Source organism: Panicum hallii, chromosome 6, assembly GCF_002211085.1.
Source record: "Panicum hallii strain FIL2 chromosome 6, PHallii_v3.1, whole genome shotgun sequence".
Classification (NCBI taxonomy): Eukaryota; Viridiplantae; Streptophyta; class Magnoliopsida; order Poales; family Poaceae; genus Panicum; species Panicum hallii.
Genome location: NC_038047.1, coordinates 44370640 through 44385702, shown reverse-complemented (window position 1 = coordinate 44385702; position 15063 = coordinate 44370640). Strand labels below are relative to the sequence as shown.

General features: G+C 46.1%; 2 protein-coding genes across 3 annotated transcripts; one reads left to right on the top strand and one right to left on the bottom strand.

Annotated features, from left to right (window-relative positions):
* Positions 1–1294: 1294 nt before the first annotated feature.
* LOC112896788 lies at positions 1295–6516 on the bottom strand. Of its 2 annotated transcripts, XR_003229545.1 has the most exons (7): positions 5600–6516; positions 5347–5496; positions 4035–4164; positions 3880–3951; positions 3658–3796; positions 1923–3089; positions 1295–1815 (listed from the first exon to the last, which is right to left on the bottom strand). XR_003229545.1 is itself a non-coding variant. In XM_025964920.1 (6 exons), exons 1-6 carry the CDS (start codon positions 6487–6489, stop codon positions 2383–2385), a joined length of 2088 nt encoding a protein of 695 aa, XP_025820705.1. In that variant the 5' UTR covers positions 6490–6516; the 3' UTR covers positions 1295–2382. The 2 variants fall into 2 exon arrangements, 1 of the variants encoding a protein (XP_025820705.1); XM_025964920.1 differs by having other exon boundaries at positions 1295–3089.
* A 51-nt stretch (positions 6517–6567) lies between these two features.
* Positions 6568–13796, top strand: LOC112896786 (large proline-rich protein BAG6-like). The gene is made up of 17 exons (XM_025964918.1): positions 6568–6703; positions 7110–7239; positions 7427–7544; positions 8124–8219; positions 8506–8549; positions 8983–9051; positions 9134–9277; positions 9359–9428; positions 9501–9652; positions 10317–10481; positions 10563–10634; positions 10718–10859; positions 11427–11939; positions 12059–12312; positions 12447–13058; positions 13147–13302; positions 13398–13796. The coding sequence occupies exons 2-17, from the start codon at positions 7111–7113 to the stop codon at positions 13470–13472; spliced, it is 2811 nt and encodes a 936-aa protein (XP_025820703.1). The 5' UTR covers positions 6568–6703; position 7110; the 3' UTR covers positions 13473–13796.
* The last annotated feature ends 1267 nt before the right edge of the window (positions 13797–15063 follow it).

Below are 15063 nucleotides of genomic sequence, written 5' to 3'. Positions count from 1 at the left end.
CTAATACAATATATAAATAAAATTAGAGGAAGCAGTCGTTTAGTTTCTTGCCAAAGCGTGCGGTGCCGCCTAACAAGTCAACGGGCCAGTCAACTCGCTGCTTGTCGGATCACCCTAGAAATGGCTTAAACAATGGCTTGGTTAGTTACTTTTAGTTCGTTATACCCAACTAGTTGTACTACCAGTACAGTACCCCTTTCTTGGATTGGATTCAATGCCCTTTAAACTAAAATTAAACAGCACAAGATTCCTCACCAAAAACAAGTTAACAGCAAGATGATTGCGACTAGTTGCATCCGGCGGAGGATGCACAGTGAGTGGAAACCATCAGAGTTGAGAGTTCCATGGTCAGTTTCGCTTCCTCGATGGCTCTCCTCTGCTAGACTGCTCCTCCATGCGGGGGAATTGAAGGCAGGAAGGCTTGGTCAGGTCACACATCATCACGAGCAATCGAGCATGCTGCCAGTTATGGCTCCATGGAATTCCACGTACGGCTACCTCGAATTCATTCTTCCATCATCTGGAAGCGAAGCTTGCTGGCACGCGAAGCACGTGGGGAATACAGGATACAAGGCCGGGTCAGTGCGCGAGGCCATTCTCCAGAGCTTATTGTCAGCTTGTCACCGCTAAGCAAAGTCAAAGCTGCTGCTGCTTCGTTTTTTTGTGAGTATATCTTTCGAGTTGAAGCATTACTGGATTAGCTTTTGTGAAGAACAGATGTTGACTTAGACAAAGAATTGCTCACCAGGGAACTTGCCATGGACTTTCTGAACAATGTCATTCGGTATCACATCAAAATGATCCATCATTGGTGCGACATGCTCAATGGCTTGCAGATTAACATTCAGAAATAAATTGGCTACTGTATTTCCTGTCAACACCAAAAAGTCCAGAAAAATACTCATCGAAAAAAGCGAAAAGCTCAACAAGTTGCATTGTCAGCAGTTTCAAGATGATAGGCAAGCTGCTCCATATTCTTGTGCATAAGGTCTAACTTAATCAAATGGCCATGAATTAGTACTGGCAGCAAGAACCAGCATGTCAGCTTACCCTAGTGCTAGTTACTGTATACCTTTAGGCCATTCCATCTGACATTCGAACAAATATCAATAGCAAGCTCAAATCTCATGGTTAAGGAGAGCAAGATTCACTTCCCATGGATCTTGTACCTGTTGTTGAGCTGCATCTCATTTTTAAATTAACAGTGGCCATCTAGTAGCAAGTTCTGTTTTAATCCGTGCCAAGTTAGGAAACAGAAAAGAAGAATAGAACCAGTAAAATTGACAGCAGGAAATGGTCCAAAACATTGCTTCCAATTGAGGATATTTCTGTACACTTTCTCTCATATATACATCAAAATTGTTTCGGTGACCAGCAGATCCTCTAAAAGGTGGATGCTAGTCACAGGGAGTCTGTGATCTGTCTAAAAGGTGAGTGTGTTCAGAAGAGAAACTCTGCTATGGATTAGTGTCCTGAACAAAGTCTCAACTCTACTCTCGAGATCAGAAACGTCTGACTCCAACATCTGCAACTGCTCCTCCTTGCGCACACACGATTTTCTTCTTCTGGAACGCCTTCTGGACAAGAGACCACTTGCTGCTTGCTGGCGATCTGCTTTGACAGGAGGTGCAAGTGCAATGTCGACTCGAGCATAGACATGGCGATCTCTCTTGCTTCAACCAAAAGCTCGACCACCCTGCACCCTTCTATGTCAGAGGCAGCCATGCTGTTGATCTTCTTGAACTGCTTCTTGATGTGGCCGTACGTAGATGCTCCCGAGATTGGCCAGACCATCAACCATGTTTCAACCATTAACTGCATCGCTTCACAAGACGCAAGCAGCGGCAAGCAAAAGATGCAGAACACACCCAAATCCAAGCGATTTCACTTGGCATCAAATCGATTAAAGGTTTAGTCTTTACCTCCACTGATGGAGTAGGCCCCAGGCGGCCTGAGGAGGATGAGGGCGCAGCGGTGAATCAGGGCCACTGCCCACTCCCGATCGAGGGGCAGGTCGGTGCGGTTCCGTCCGCACGGTGGCCACGGCGCGGCAGCACCAGCAGCTCGCGCTTGATCTCCGTCCAGCGCCGTACCGAGACGAGAAGGGGCGGAGGAAAGGATCAGGGAGAGCACGAGGGAGATGTGCTATCTGGCGATACTCCCACCACCAGAACTCCGGCCGCTTGTGGCGGCGCCGCCGCCCGCCGGCGGACGGGAACGGATGCCATGGGGGAGAGCTGAAGCAACTGACGGGATTAATCTGCAAATATTTGGGGGTTTTCTGCAAAAAATCGGATCGCGATTAATAGTCGCGATCCGATTTGGGGGGTTTTCTATAAAAGTTCGGATCGCGATTAATAACCGCTATCCGATTTAGGGAGTCTATTGTAAAACGTCGGCGATCCGATTCAGGGGGTTCAATGCAAAAAGTTGGATCAACTTGCGCCTCCTCTTCCGGCGGCCAATGGCTTCGTCGTGATCCAGTGTGTCGGCGGGCAGGTACCTCCGGGGCGCTGCGCAGGTCATGTGTCTCATGAAGTGTAGCCAAGGCGGCGACGGAATGTCGCGGCGGCGGCGGCGGCTTCGAGTTCGCGTGGCATCCGGCGCCACGCCACCAGTTCGAAGTGGCTCTCCGGGGTCGTCGAATGCCATCGTCGTCAGCGAGGACTTCCTCGATGCGCCCTTCATCGCCGTCGTCTTCTTGGCGGCGGCGAGAGCCGTCTCCCCACGTTGTTGTGCTAGTTTCGCTGGTCTTCCCGTCGAGCGGCGCCCGCACCACCGCCTCCTTGTCTGCGTCGTCTCTGCCGCCGGGTATGTCCAGGCAGTGTCTACCGCTGACTGGTTAGGTACGGCAACTTGACCCCTCACTTGAACAGGCAGGAAAACACTTAGGACATGGTTTGGAGCCTCTACTGGGGACCGTGCTGGAATAGCTGCAACAACTGTTCTGGTTGGCAATCCACGTGTTCCAGCTGGGTGACCTGGTGGGTTACTTCCTTCAGCTCTTGCTGCATCTTGGCGGTTCCCGTTGGTAGCCCCTTCAGAAGTGGTGGTGGTACCAGCAGATGAACCACTTGTTGCAGTTGCACCTAAGTTCGGGAATGAAAAAAGAAATAATAGTTAGGGGAAGCTGACTAGACACCGATGTGGAAGATCCAACAATCTGATAGAAACAAAATATAAATTCCACGTGTGAATGAACTCCAGGATATACCAGAAGAAACTCAAGAACAGAGTACTGATCTAGCAAGTAGCAAGTACACTCATGACGCCTGTCAAATCTGACAGATACCGCACCCAACACTAATGTGAACTTCAAATATACGTAATATTACACACTTCTGTCCAATTCATGCCAGCGCATCGGTAATATAGATTTACAAGGTAGATCCAATTCATGATATTAGGATATCAATTATGAGATGATAAACATCTAGCGTCTCAAACAAATTAGGAATAACTGTATACTGTAATTAAGAAATACATTAAAACAGTTTTAATGCTGTGAAGAGGCAAGTTTATTTTAAACGCAACTTATGATCATCTAACAATCCAATACAGAAACAATTTGTTCAGAGGAAAAAAATTCTGGCAGCTTCCTGCTCTAGCTTGAGACCATAACAGGAGTGAAAAAAAATAGATGAAATGTGACCTTACCACTACTCTGGACATTAATATTCCGAAAAGGATCTCCGAAACCAGATGACCGAGAAGGATCAACAATACCAAAAGCACCAGAAACTCCTCTCAGAACTGGTATGTTCGAAACTCCAAAAGGAGTGTTTTGAAAAGATGGCTGCACAAATAGAGAAATGTGTTGCTGTGATTAGAAAGCTCTGATCATCAAAATTAACATGGAAAAGGTGCAACAATTGTCACCTGAACCATGATTGGATTTGGTCCTGTGGAGTTTATATAAACAGCAGGCCCGGAATTCACAAAAGCTTCAGACTGCAAAATTAAAAAAAAAAATCAAAATGGTGACGACATACACAAAGTTACATAACACGAAGGAACGGAACAATTATGCATACAGGAGAAAGCCCTGTTCGAAGCACCCAAATGTTGCATTGCAATTCCCAGCTGAACCGATTCAGTTTGGATCTCACGACGAATAGATGCATCCCCAGTGCTGCCATCTTGCTGAATACGTTGTGCGATGTGCTGAAATATAATATTAGGTATACATAAATCTCACTAATATTTCCAAGGGAAAGTTTTCATCTATCATTCAGGAGTTCCTCAAAAAAAAAACAACTTAAAGATATCCAAAGAAAAGTTTGCATATATCAGTTAGGAAGTCCATAAGGCATCTTTCAGATAAATAAATAGTATTTAAAAATGTCCTAAAAACTGAACCGTGCTACACAACATCACCAAAGCATCCTAAAAATCGAAGCATCATCATTCTTCGACCAAGCTCAAAAAACATAGTATCCACTTCTGTTTCTTCCATTTCATAATCTCCACTCTCACTTTTCTCCTTTCATAATAAATTAGAGATCCTTCCGTTCGCTTCAAGAAGAGGCAACACTTCTGTTGCATTGCTACACCAGATCAAGGTTTGGAGCATATCCCTCAAGTCTCATCTCATCTACCAGTATGGCCATGAGTTGATACATATCTTCCGCACCATGTTGTAGTTCAGTGCTTGCATAGAACTCAAGGACTTTGCCTTTAACCTCAACCCAGCTGCAACCTGGAGTCTTGCTGACACCCCTCTCCCTCATTAACCCTATCATCTTAGCAGAGTCATCCATTCTATCCGAGTTTGCGTATATCTTGGATGACACCACATAGTTCCAGGAGTTTGATGGCTCCAGCTCCATAATCCTATTGATGACCCTCTCACCGACCTCAACATTTCTGCATTTCCGACAAGCAGCAAGCAAAGCGCCCAACATCACAGCATCTGCCTTTCCAGGGATTTTCTCAGCAAAATCCCATGCTTCTTCCAAATGCCCAGCACGTGCCAATAAATCAACCATGCAGGAGTAGTGCTCAATCTTGGGAATGATTTTAAACACAGGTGTCAAGGAATTGAACAAACGCCTACCATATTCAAGTAGCCCTGCATGCACACAAGCAGAAAGCACTCCTATGAATGTAATATCATCCGGCTGGAGCCCTATCTCATTTATCATCAGTTCAAACTGCTGAATGGCATCATGGCCTCGACCATTAAAGGCAAGCCCACAGATTAAGGCATTCCATGAGGCTTCATTTTTGCATGGCATACTTCCGAAGACTTGTATGGCTTTATCAAGATCTCCACACTTAGCGTACATGTCCACTAAGGCTGTCCCCACATAGACATTGTTGTACAGGCCTCTAATTGAGGCGTACCTATCCAGTTCAGCCCCTAGCTCCAGAGCACCAACTGCAGCGCAGGATGTAAGGACTCCAACCAAGGTTATCTTGTCTGGACGCATCCCCACTTCCCTCATGCTATGAAACAATGCAATAGCTTCATTTGACATGCCATTTTGCGCATACCTGCATCATCTGATAGGACATTTGTAAATTATCAAGCTAAAAATGTGATTATTGATTTATATTTGCTAGCAATAAGAACATAAGCATGTTTTCATAGACTTGCCCGGTGATCATGGCATTCCACGTCACAACATCCTTGTCAATGATGCCATCAAACACGCGCCTAGCCTCTGCCATCTCTCCACACTTCTCATACATCCCCACAAGCGCCGAGCCAATGAGTGAGTCCACCTCCATCCCTGCAGACCTCACCCACTCCTCCACCCACCTCCCTAGAACCATGTTGCCGGCATCCCTGCACGCCGTGAGCACAACTGCCACTGTCACCCCGTTGGGCGCCACCGTACCCTCTGCAACCATCGACCGGAACATCCCTTCCACCTCAGCCACCATCCCTGCCCGCTCGTATGCCTTGATCATAGAGTTCCATGAGACGACGTCCCGGTGGGGAATTCCGTCGAACACCCTGCGCGCAGCAAGATGATCACCGAGGTAGGAGTACATGGTGATCAAGGAGTGGACGGTGTGGTCGTGGTCCCTGAGTCCAAGCTTCTCAAGAAGCGCGTGGGCGGAGTGAGCGAGCGCCCGGGATGGGCTGCGCGCGGCAGCGAGGAGCAGGAAGGGGAGCGTGTAGGCGTCGGGGCGGAGCCCGGAGCGGAGCATGCGGAGGAACAGGCGAAGGGTGGTGCCCGGGCGCGAGGAGGCAAAGAAGCGGAGCGTGACGTTGTATGAGAAGGCGGTGGGGGCCGGGTGGGAAGAGAGGAGGAGGAGGGCATAGTCGGAGGCAGCATTGGTAACGGCGACCGTGGCGGAGGGGAGAGAGAGGAGCTTGGAGAGGAAGTGGTTGTAGGGAAAGGGACGGTTGGAGTGGGAGAGGAAATGGGCGTGTAGCTGCTTGACTGCGGCGAGGGAGTGGCAGCGCGGCAGGAGCGTGGAAGCGGCGGCGGCGGCGGCGGCGGCGGAGGTGGAGGTGGAGGCGGAGCCGGCGGGCATTGTTATTGTTTTCTTTTAGAGAGCAAGTTTTTTCCGCCCAAAGGCAAGTATCGGCTATCTTCCTCTCGCTGACTCCTCTCCTCTCCCTCACAAGTCTCAACCCAGTCTCTTCTCTCTCCGCCCAAGTCCTCCCCCGTCGAGACGAGTCGCCATCCTCCCCGCCGCCGCCCATCCCCCCGTCCGGCCGGACTGGGATCGACCCCTCGTCACCTCGGTGAGTAGCCCTGCCTTTCTCGGACGGGTTGTTCTGGAGCTCGTGCTTGTTCTAGGGTGCCGCGCTTCTTCGCTGCGTCCGTGGGCGGCCGAATCCAAATCTCGCTTCCACTTCCATTGCGTTGGGTTTTGTGTTTTCCGCCGCGGAGGCGCCCCGGGAATCTCCTCCGTTCCGCTCCTCCGTGGTGCGATCGGGTCGCTCTGCGTCGGCGCTCTAGATACATCTAGGCGAGGCTCGAGGGGGGTCACGCTCACGCGTAGCAGGGAGCAGCTGGTTCCATAGGTTAGCGTGGGGGAACGGGAAGCCTAGCGAAAAGTTTGATCTTTTCCACGGGACGCCTGAGCATTCGAGTTGTTTGTGGGTTTTGCGGCGCCTGATCCGTGTATCCATCTCTCCTGCTGTGTAGGATGGCTGATGATAATCCCCATGGCGCCAGCAGTTCGACGGCGAAACCAGCTGATGATCCAGAGACCACCATTGAGATCAACATCAAGACCCTGGATTCGCAAGTCCACAAGCTCCGCGTGAACAAGAATGTGAGAACTCTCCTACCTGCTTGGCATTTTAGTGTGCGTCTGTCCGTCTGTTTGAACTATTGTGGAGTAATAGGCCATACCTTTCATGCTGAACTTTAGTTCATGTAGTTAGCATTAGGATGCTTCTTTCTTCCTTTTTATCAGAGGAGCGCCAATATTTTGGAAGAACTTACCGTCACAATTTTAGGCGCCTGTTTCGGTCCTTAAGGAGAAGATAGTTGATGCAACTGGTGTTCCTCTGGATCAGCAGCGGTTGATTTTTAGAGGAAGGGTCTTGAAGGATGATCACCTCCTGTCAGAATACCGTATCCTTTCAGCTTATGCATCTTGCACCAAGGCTATAAGCCTATAAAGCATATACTTGAACCATCTTCTTTTCCGTCACCCTTATCGTTTTGATGAGTTGTACTTTGTAAGCCGTACTGAGTGCATGTTTCCTTATTACCCTTTCCCCCCTAATTGCCTAGTTATGTGCAATGATCGGTTAGTAATGAAATAATTTATTGTTCTGAACTGTAAGGTTAGGGTGATTTGCTGACCTGCAGAATCAGAATATTTGCTTGTAAGCTGGTTAGTAGGTTGTTTAATGCCATATCAAGTGCATTCTCAGCTGAAATTCATGCAACCCTATGCAGAATGCTTCATACTATGCGGAGGCTAGTGCTAGATTATTGTCTTCCATCATCTGGTGGTTGGATTTGTTATTTCATAAAGGAGATTACCTCCATATAAATTCCTATTGAAAATTTTGATTTGTGTAAAACATTTTTTTTTCCATTTTCCTACTTGCCAGCTTTTCAAATGCTTTGTTGCGTCGTTTACCTTCCTGTGTGTTTGTTTCTCTCTATCTGAATTCTGTCACCTGTATCCTTGACAACCGCAAGATTTGGAAGATGGATTTACATTGCATCTGGTTGCTCGTCGTGCAGCTGAGGGCCAGAATTCTTCTGGGACTTCTGAAGGAAACACACATGCTAATGGTAAGTCATCCTACAGTTGCTGTGTCAGCTACTGAGCTACATCATCTGTTCTAAAATTTGGATATGCTTCCATGATATGTTGCCTACTTGGTGCCTTATTCTGCATATCTGTCATTAGAAAAATAAACCTTCAGTCTAAGGGCTGCAAAAATTTGCTAGTTGTGTTAAGTAATGTTGAATAGTGAGTGCTTAGGTTGGTGCTGAACCTAATTGATCCCTGTTAGTGCTTAGCTACAATAAGATGCTGGACATGGGCCTGATAAAACATTTTTCATTTTTTGTGCAGTAAATTTTGCTGCAAATGGAGGATTATTGGATGATATTTCCAGGGTATGATTCTCTCATTGTTGGGTTTGTCTCCATGAAACTACCTGATTTGCTTGGCTCATGGCTATGGCCTTGTTTGTTTCAGCTTCTGGTCGATTTTGAAGGCTCGATTTTGAGAAATCCAAATCCGAGAATCGAGAGTCCAGGATTCTAGGAGTCATCGGACTTTTGGATTTCTCAAAATTGAGCCTTTAAAAAGCAGCTAGAAGCTGAAGCAAACGGGGCCTATGTCTACATTTGTACTGTACCTTTTTAATTCCTTTTTTTAATTAATTCTCTTGTAACAAACCATAGAGGCTTTGCATTCTGATGGGATGATGGATGACATGGCTAGGGTTTATGCTTTGGTCTAGCGTTTTGTATATTGCCAAAATATAAACCAATTGTTTGACTTGTCAAATGGTACAATGCCCTCTAACTCTTCTCCTATTTGCAGAGTGTTCGGGATCTTCTTGGTTCCTTGGGTGTTGCGATGTCAGGTGGTCTTACCAATACGTCATTTTCGGTAAGAAGGCAGTTCTTCTCATGATCTAATTTGGGTACCTGAGACATCTCAGAGTTTAGTTATTTTATGGCTGCTTTATTAGGTTCCTTTGGCTACTGCACCAGAAGGGGCGAATAATGTCCCTGGAAGAACTCAGCCAGTAAACCCAGCACAACCAGGGTTCTTAGTTCCGAATCATCAAATCCATGTAACACAGCTTCAACCAGGAGCTATTCCTCGCAGCATGGTAGATACTTTGTGCTTTCTTGCTCTTGCTCCTGTATTTCTGTTTGTGTAGCATTAAGTTGACTTTAACCAATGGTAACAGGTTATTCCGGATTCTCTGACAACTCTTACGGAGTACATGGAACGCGTAGACCGAGTCTTACAGAATAATGGTATCATATTTTTCTTACAGTTGGTTAATTCATTCCTTGCCATCAAAGATCTTGATATTTTCTTCTGTGAAGGTACTCCACCATCCAGGGATTCAGAAGGCCAGCAACGACCAACAGCAGATGATGCCAATGTTAACCCAAGATTTCCAAGTCCTGAGGTTTTGGCTTCAGTTATTGAGCGAGCCCAACAACTTCTTAGTGGCAGCGCATCTTCTGCTCTTTCTGTATGTTACTTCTCTTCTGTGTCTGTGCTATGTACTTTTTACCTTGCAATGTTAATCAATCATCAAATGATTTACCTCTTGACGCTTTGAGGTTGATATCTTGTTCATCTAAAATATTTGCCTCCCTAGTTATACTCTGCATTTTTTACACATTCTATTCTGGGGTGGTCGTTGCAAACACATTTACTACAATTTTCACATATTTTGGGTTGTTGTCTTTTTGTGCTATTCTGTGGGAATCTATATAAACTGAAGGACTAGTGAAAAAACTCTTCTTGACCACCCTTGGACAGCAACCCTGGCTTATAGTGAAGGTATAAGCTATGTCCGGGCTTCAAGGTTAAATTTTGAAGCCCGAAGACTATTTATCGTTTAATGTCTGCATGATTTTCTGAGTATGCCTTAACATTTTCTCCATGTTGGCTTTGTTTGTTCCTTTTTGGATGCTTTGGTGATGTTGTGTAGCACGGTTCAGTTTTTAGGACATTTTTAGATACTATTTATTTATCTGAAAGATGCCTTATGGACTTCCTAACTGATATATGCAAACTTTTCTTTGGATATCTTTAAGTTGTTTTTTTTTTGAGGAACTCCTGAATGATAGATGAAAACTTTCCCTTGGAAATATTTGTGACATTTATGTATACATAATATTATATTTCAGCACGTCGCACAACGTATTCGGCAAGATGGCAGCACTGGGGATGCATCTATTCGTCGTGAGATCCAGACTGAATCGGTTCAGCTGGGAATTGCAATGCAACATTTGGGTGCTATGTTTTTTGAGCTTGGTCGGACAATGATGATGCTTCGAACAGGGCTTTCTCCTGTATGCATAATTGTTCCGTTCCTTCGTGTTATGTAACTTTGTGTATGTCGTCACCATTTTGAATTTTTTTTAATTTTGCAGTCTGAAGCTTTTGTGAATTCCGGGCCTGCTGTTTATATAAACTCCACAGGACCAAATCCAATCATGGTTCAGGTGACAATTGTTGCACCTTTTCCATGTTAAATTTGATGATCAGAGCCTTCTAATCAGAGCAACACATTTCTCTATTTGTGCAGCCATCTTTTCAAAACACTCCGCCTTTTGGAGTTTCGAACATACCAGTTCTGGGAGGAGTTTCTGGTGCTTTTGGTGTAGTTGATCCTTCTCGGTCATCTGGTTTCGGAGATCCTTTTCGGAATATTAATGTCCAGAGTAGTGGTAAGGTCACATTTCATCTATTTTTTTTCACTCCTGTTATGGTCTCAAGCTAGAGCAGGAAGCTGCCAGAATTTTTTCCTCTGAACAAATTGTTTCTGTATTGGATCGTTAGATGATCATAAGTTGTGTTTAAAAATAAACTTGCCTCTTCACAGCATTAAAAACTGTTTTAATGTATTTCTTAATTACACTATACAGTTATTCCTAATTTGTTTGAGACGCTAGATATTTATCATCTCATAATTGATATCCTAATATCATGAATTGGATCTACCTTGTAAATCTATATTACCGATCCGCTGGCATGAATTGGACAGAAGTGTGTAATATTATGTATATTTGAAGTTCACATTAGTGTTGGGTGCGGTATCTGTCAGATTTGACAGGCGTCATGAGTGTACTTGCTACTTGCTAGATCAGTATGTTCTTGAGTTTCTTCTGGTATATCCTGGAGTTCATTCACACGTGGAAATTTATATTTTGTTTCTATCAGATTGTTGGATCTTCCACATCGGTGTCTAGTCAGCTTCCCCTAACTATTATTTCTTTTTTCATTCCCGAACTTAGGTGCATCTGCAACAAGTGGTTCATCTGCTGGTACCACCACCACTTCTGAAGGGGCTACCAACGGGAACCGCCAAGATGCAGCAAGAACTGAAGGAAGTAACCCACCAGGTCACCCAGCTGGAACACGTGGATTGCCAACCAGAACAGTTGTTGCAGCTATTCCAGCACGGTCCTCAGTGGAGGCTCCAAACCATGTTCTAAGTGTTTTCCTGCCTGTTCAAGTGAGGGGTCAAGTTGCCGTACCTAACCAGTCAGCCTCCTTTCAAGGTTCTCAGACAGCAGCGGGCAATGGAGCTCAACCAAATTCAACACCTGCTGTTCCACAAGCTTCTGTAGGTGGTGTTCCACCTATAGTAGCACAGGTGACAGCACAGGTAGCCAATGCACCAGGCCAGGTTTCTTCATCAGCACAAAGTGCAGCGGACCAGGGATTTAACCAGACCACAGACAGCAGAGCTGGTGTGCTGAGTTCTTCAACCCCAGCCACTACGCCACAGCAGAATGATCCCTCAGGTTAGAATCACGGACAGACTTAATTAATAAAGTGCAGTTAGATATGAGTGATCTTTTTGGCAAAGGTGTTGTGAGTTCTTTCTTGACATCTTACTGGTATTCACCATTCCTGTGGTTAGGTACGTGCGGTTCCACTTTGCCATCTCAGGATGGTTTACATCAGCATCCACAATTGGAAGATACCAGTGCAGGTAGAACCAACCTATCAGGAGACCCCACAGGCCCCTGTGGTATTGATGTTCCTTCGAGCACATCAGCAGAAAATTCTGCGCTGAAGAACAAATCCTCGGATGGAGTGGGTTCACAATCTCTTGAGCATTCTGCAAGTGGTAGCTCAGAACCTGTAGGTCTTGGTGGAGGTCTGATTCCAATGGTATTAATTCTTTAGCCTGTTGGGATTCTATTATCAGTTTTCGTTTTGATGTTGAATATATCCACAAGTCATATGTTTGAGGAGTTTGTTGTGTTTTGCTATTGTTTAATTGCTTCTTTCAACAACACTTGCAGAGACGGAGCAGAGCAGCGAAGCCATCTGGGAGCACAACTGATTCTGGTAGAGATTCATCTTCAGTCAGCCAAAGCCAAGATGCTATTTCAGTGGCCCAGCAGTTTCTGCAAGGTTTTGCTTCACAAAATACTAACGCTAGCCGAAGCAACACCCCCACCTCTGGTCCTCCATCCTCTAGGTCACAGCCTACTGGAGTTCCTCCAAGAAGACAGAGTGGTGAAGGACAACATGATTTTGGCAGCATGATATCTGGTATGCTCAACAACCCAGTTTTTGGCAACCTATTGTCAAACGTGGCAACACAAGCAGGGGGCTCAAGTGCTGACATGAGGAGCGTGATGGAAGGATTACAGAGCCCTGCTGTTGTAGATACAATAAGCAATATTGTGCAGAATGTGGATGAGCAAGACCTTGGGGCCATGTTTGGTTCAGGCAGGGGGCAAGGTGGCATGGATTTGTCTAGAATGTTGCAGCAAATGATGCCCGTTGTATCCCAAGTTCTTGGTGGCGCAGGAGCCCCTCCTGCTGGTGCAAATAATGGGCAACCTAGATCACAGCGTCGGTCAAGTATCACTGCAGGAGGAAATGTATTAGACAACAGCAGCTCTCAGGTAAGTCATTCCGTTGAGCGCTGAGTAAATTAATAGCTTTTATTTGCATTGAATAACATGAACCTCACCTTTTGTATTCCTTGGGCAGCTTAATCTCCGTCAAGCTCGACAAAGCATTGAACAACATGAATCTCCAGAGAATATCTTCAGCGCCGTCCTTGAGACTGCTGCTCAGGCTTATGGTGAAGATGACAGCATTCAGAGCATGCTCGAAGAGCTTGCCAGTGATCCCGAGCTTACCAATGTATGCATTCTGCTCTGCTTCGATTGCATTATCACACTGTTTTCTATTTGACGTTACCTGGATATAATAACCCCCAAACTCGCTGCTTTTGTTAGGACTACCTGAAACTCCTGGTCGAACAAGTTCGGCAGAGGTTACAGTCAGAATCGCAGCCAGGGAGCCAGTCTTGAAGCATTGACCGGCAAGGTTGTGTAGCCCTTCACCGCTAAATTTTTCGCTAACATGGAAAAGCAGAACTAAAGCTTTGTTGGGGGTGTTTTCGTGATGAGGTGCCCAGTGGGTGTAAATGTGGCATTATAGTTTTTCCTGAGATATTGGTGCAGCATATTGCATACCGTGGTTAAAATGGTTTTCGCCAATTTTGCTAGTGGTAGATACAGCTAGTTCGAAAGGTGGAATTGTTTGGATTCTGTGGATAATTTGGCAAGGGATATCTATGTAATGGTGGATCTGAATATTTAGACAGATTTGTTTGTTCTTGTTGCTTTGCCCAATTTTATGCCTCCTTAGATTGTTGTACTGTACTTAAAATCTTTGGTAGGTTAACATAAACTAACAATGGCTTGGTTAATTACTTTTAGTACTCTTGTTATATACCTATAGTTGTGCTGCCAGTAGTACCTCTTTCTTGGATTGGATTCAGTGCCCTTCCTTTAAACTAAATTAAAGAGCACAAGATTCCTCGCCAAAAACAAGTTAACAGCAAGATGATTGCGACTAGTTGCATCCGGTGGAGGATGCATAGTGAGTGGAAATCATCAGAGTTTGAGAGTTCCATGAGCACTTTGCTTCCTCGATGGCTCTCCTCTCCTCTGCTCCATGCGAGGGAATTGAAGACATCATCACGAGCAGTCGAGTCGAGCATGCATGCTGCCACCTGCCAGTTATGGCTCCATGGAATTCCACGTACGGCTGCCTCGAATTCATTCCTCGATCATCTCATCTGGAAGCTAAGCTTACTGGCACGCAAAGCACGTGGGGAATACAGGATACAATCATACAAGGCCGTATTCTCCAGAGCAGAGCTTATTGTAAGTTATTTGTCACCGCTAAGCAAAGTCAAAGCTGCGCTGCTTCTTCGTTTGCTTCCCCGGTCGATCGATTGGCGAACGAACACTCACATAAACAGGCCCGAACCCAATCCAAGCCCAGTCCATCGAGCCCTGTGCCGAGGTCGTGTGCTCTCCGTGCACCTGCTGGGCTCGCCTACAGTCTTTTCTTTTGCTGCCAGCTCCAAACAATCGAAACGAATTCATCAAAGTTTGGGGCTCTTTCTTTTTCCACAAATATTATTCAAATTTCAATCCTGCGCGACTGAATAAGGCAGGCGGAAGTAACACTGAGGAATACAAACAGAATCAAAATTTTGTTGAAAATCCATATGGGGGGATAGGCACAATTTCAAAGCCCACCGGGAGTGTACCAAAACATTCTCCTGTGACGCGTCCGCGAGAGGCGCGAGGGCACCGGCGGCGCGGGGCCACCGCCGCCAGGGCCCGGCGCCAGGATCGCTGTCCCCGTCCTGATGCGTCGCATCCGAGCGCGACGGCGACGATCTGCTCAGCCCCGTCTCCTCCCCATTCCATTACTAACTCTCTTTTCTATTCCCCCCTTCCGCCAAGTCAACTTGCTTGCTGTTCGTTCCTCCGCTGGCAACTTTCAGGTTGATCAATCCATCTCACGATCTGGAGCAGAAGCTAATCTCGATGCCCTTCGCCGTGCAAGCGAGCTTATCCCCCACAATGCAGATATGACAGCCTT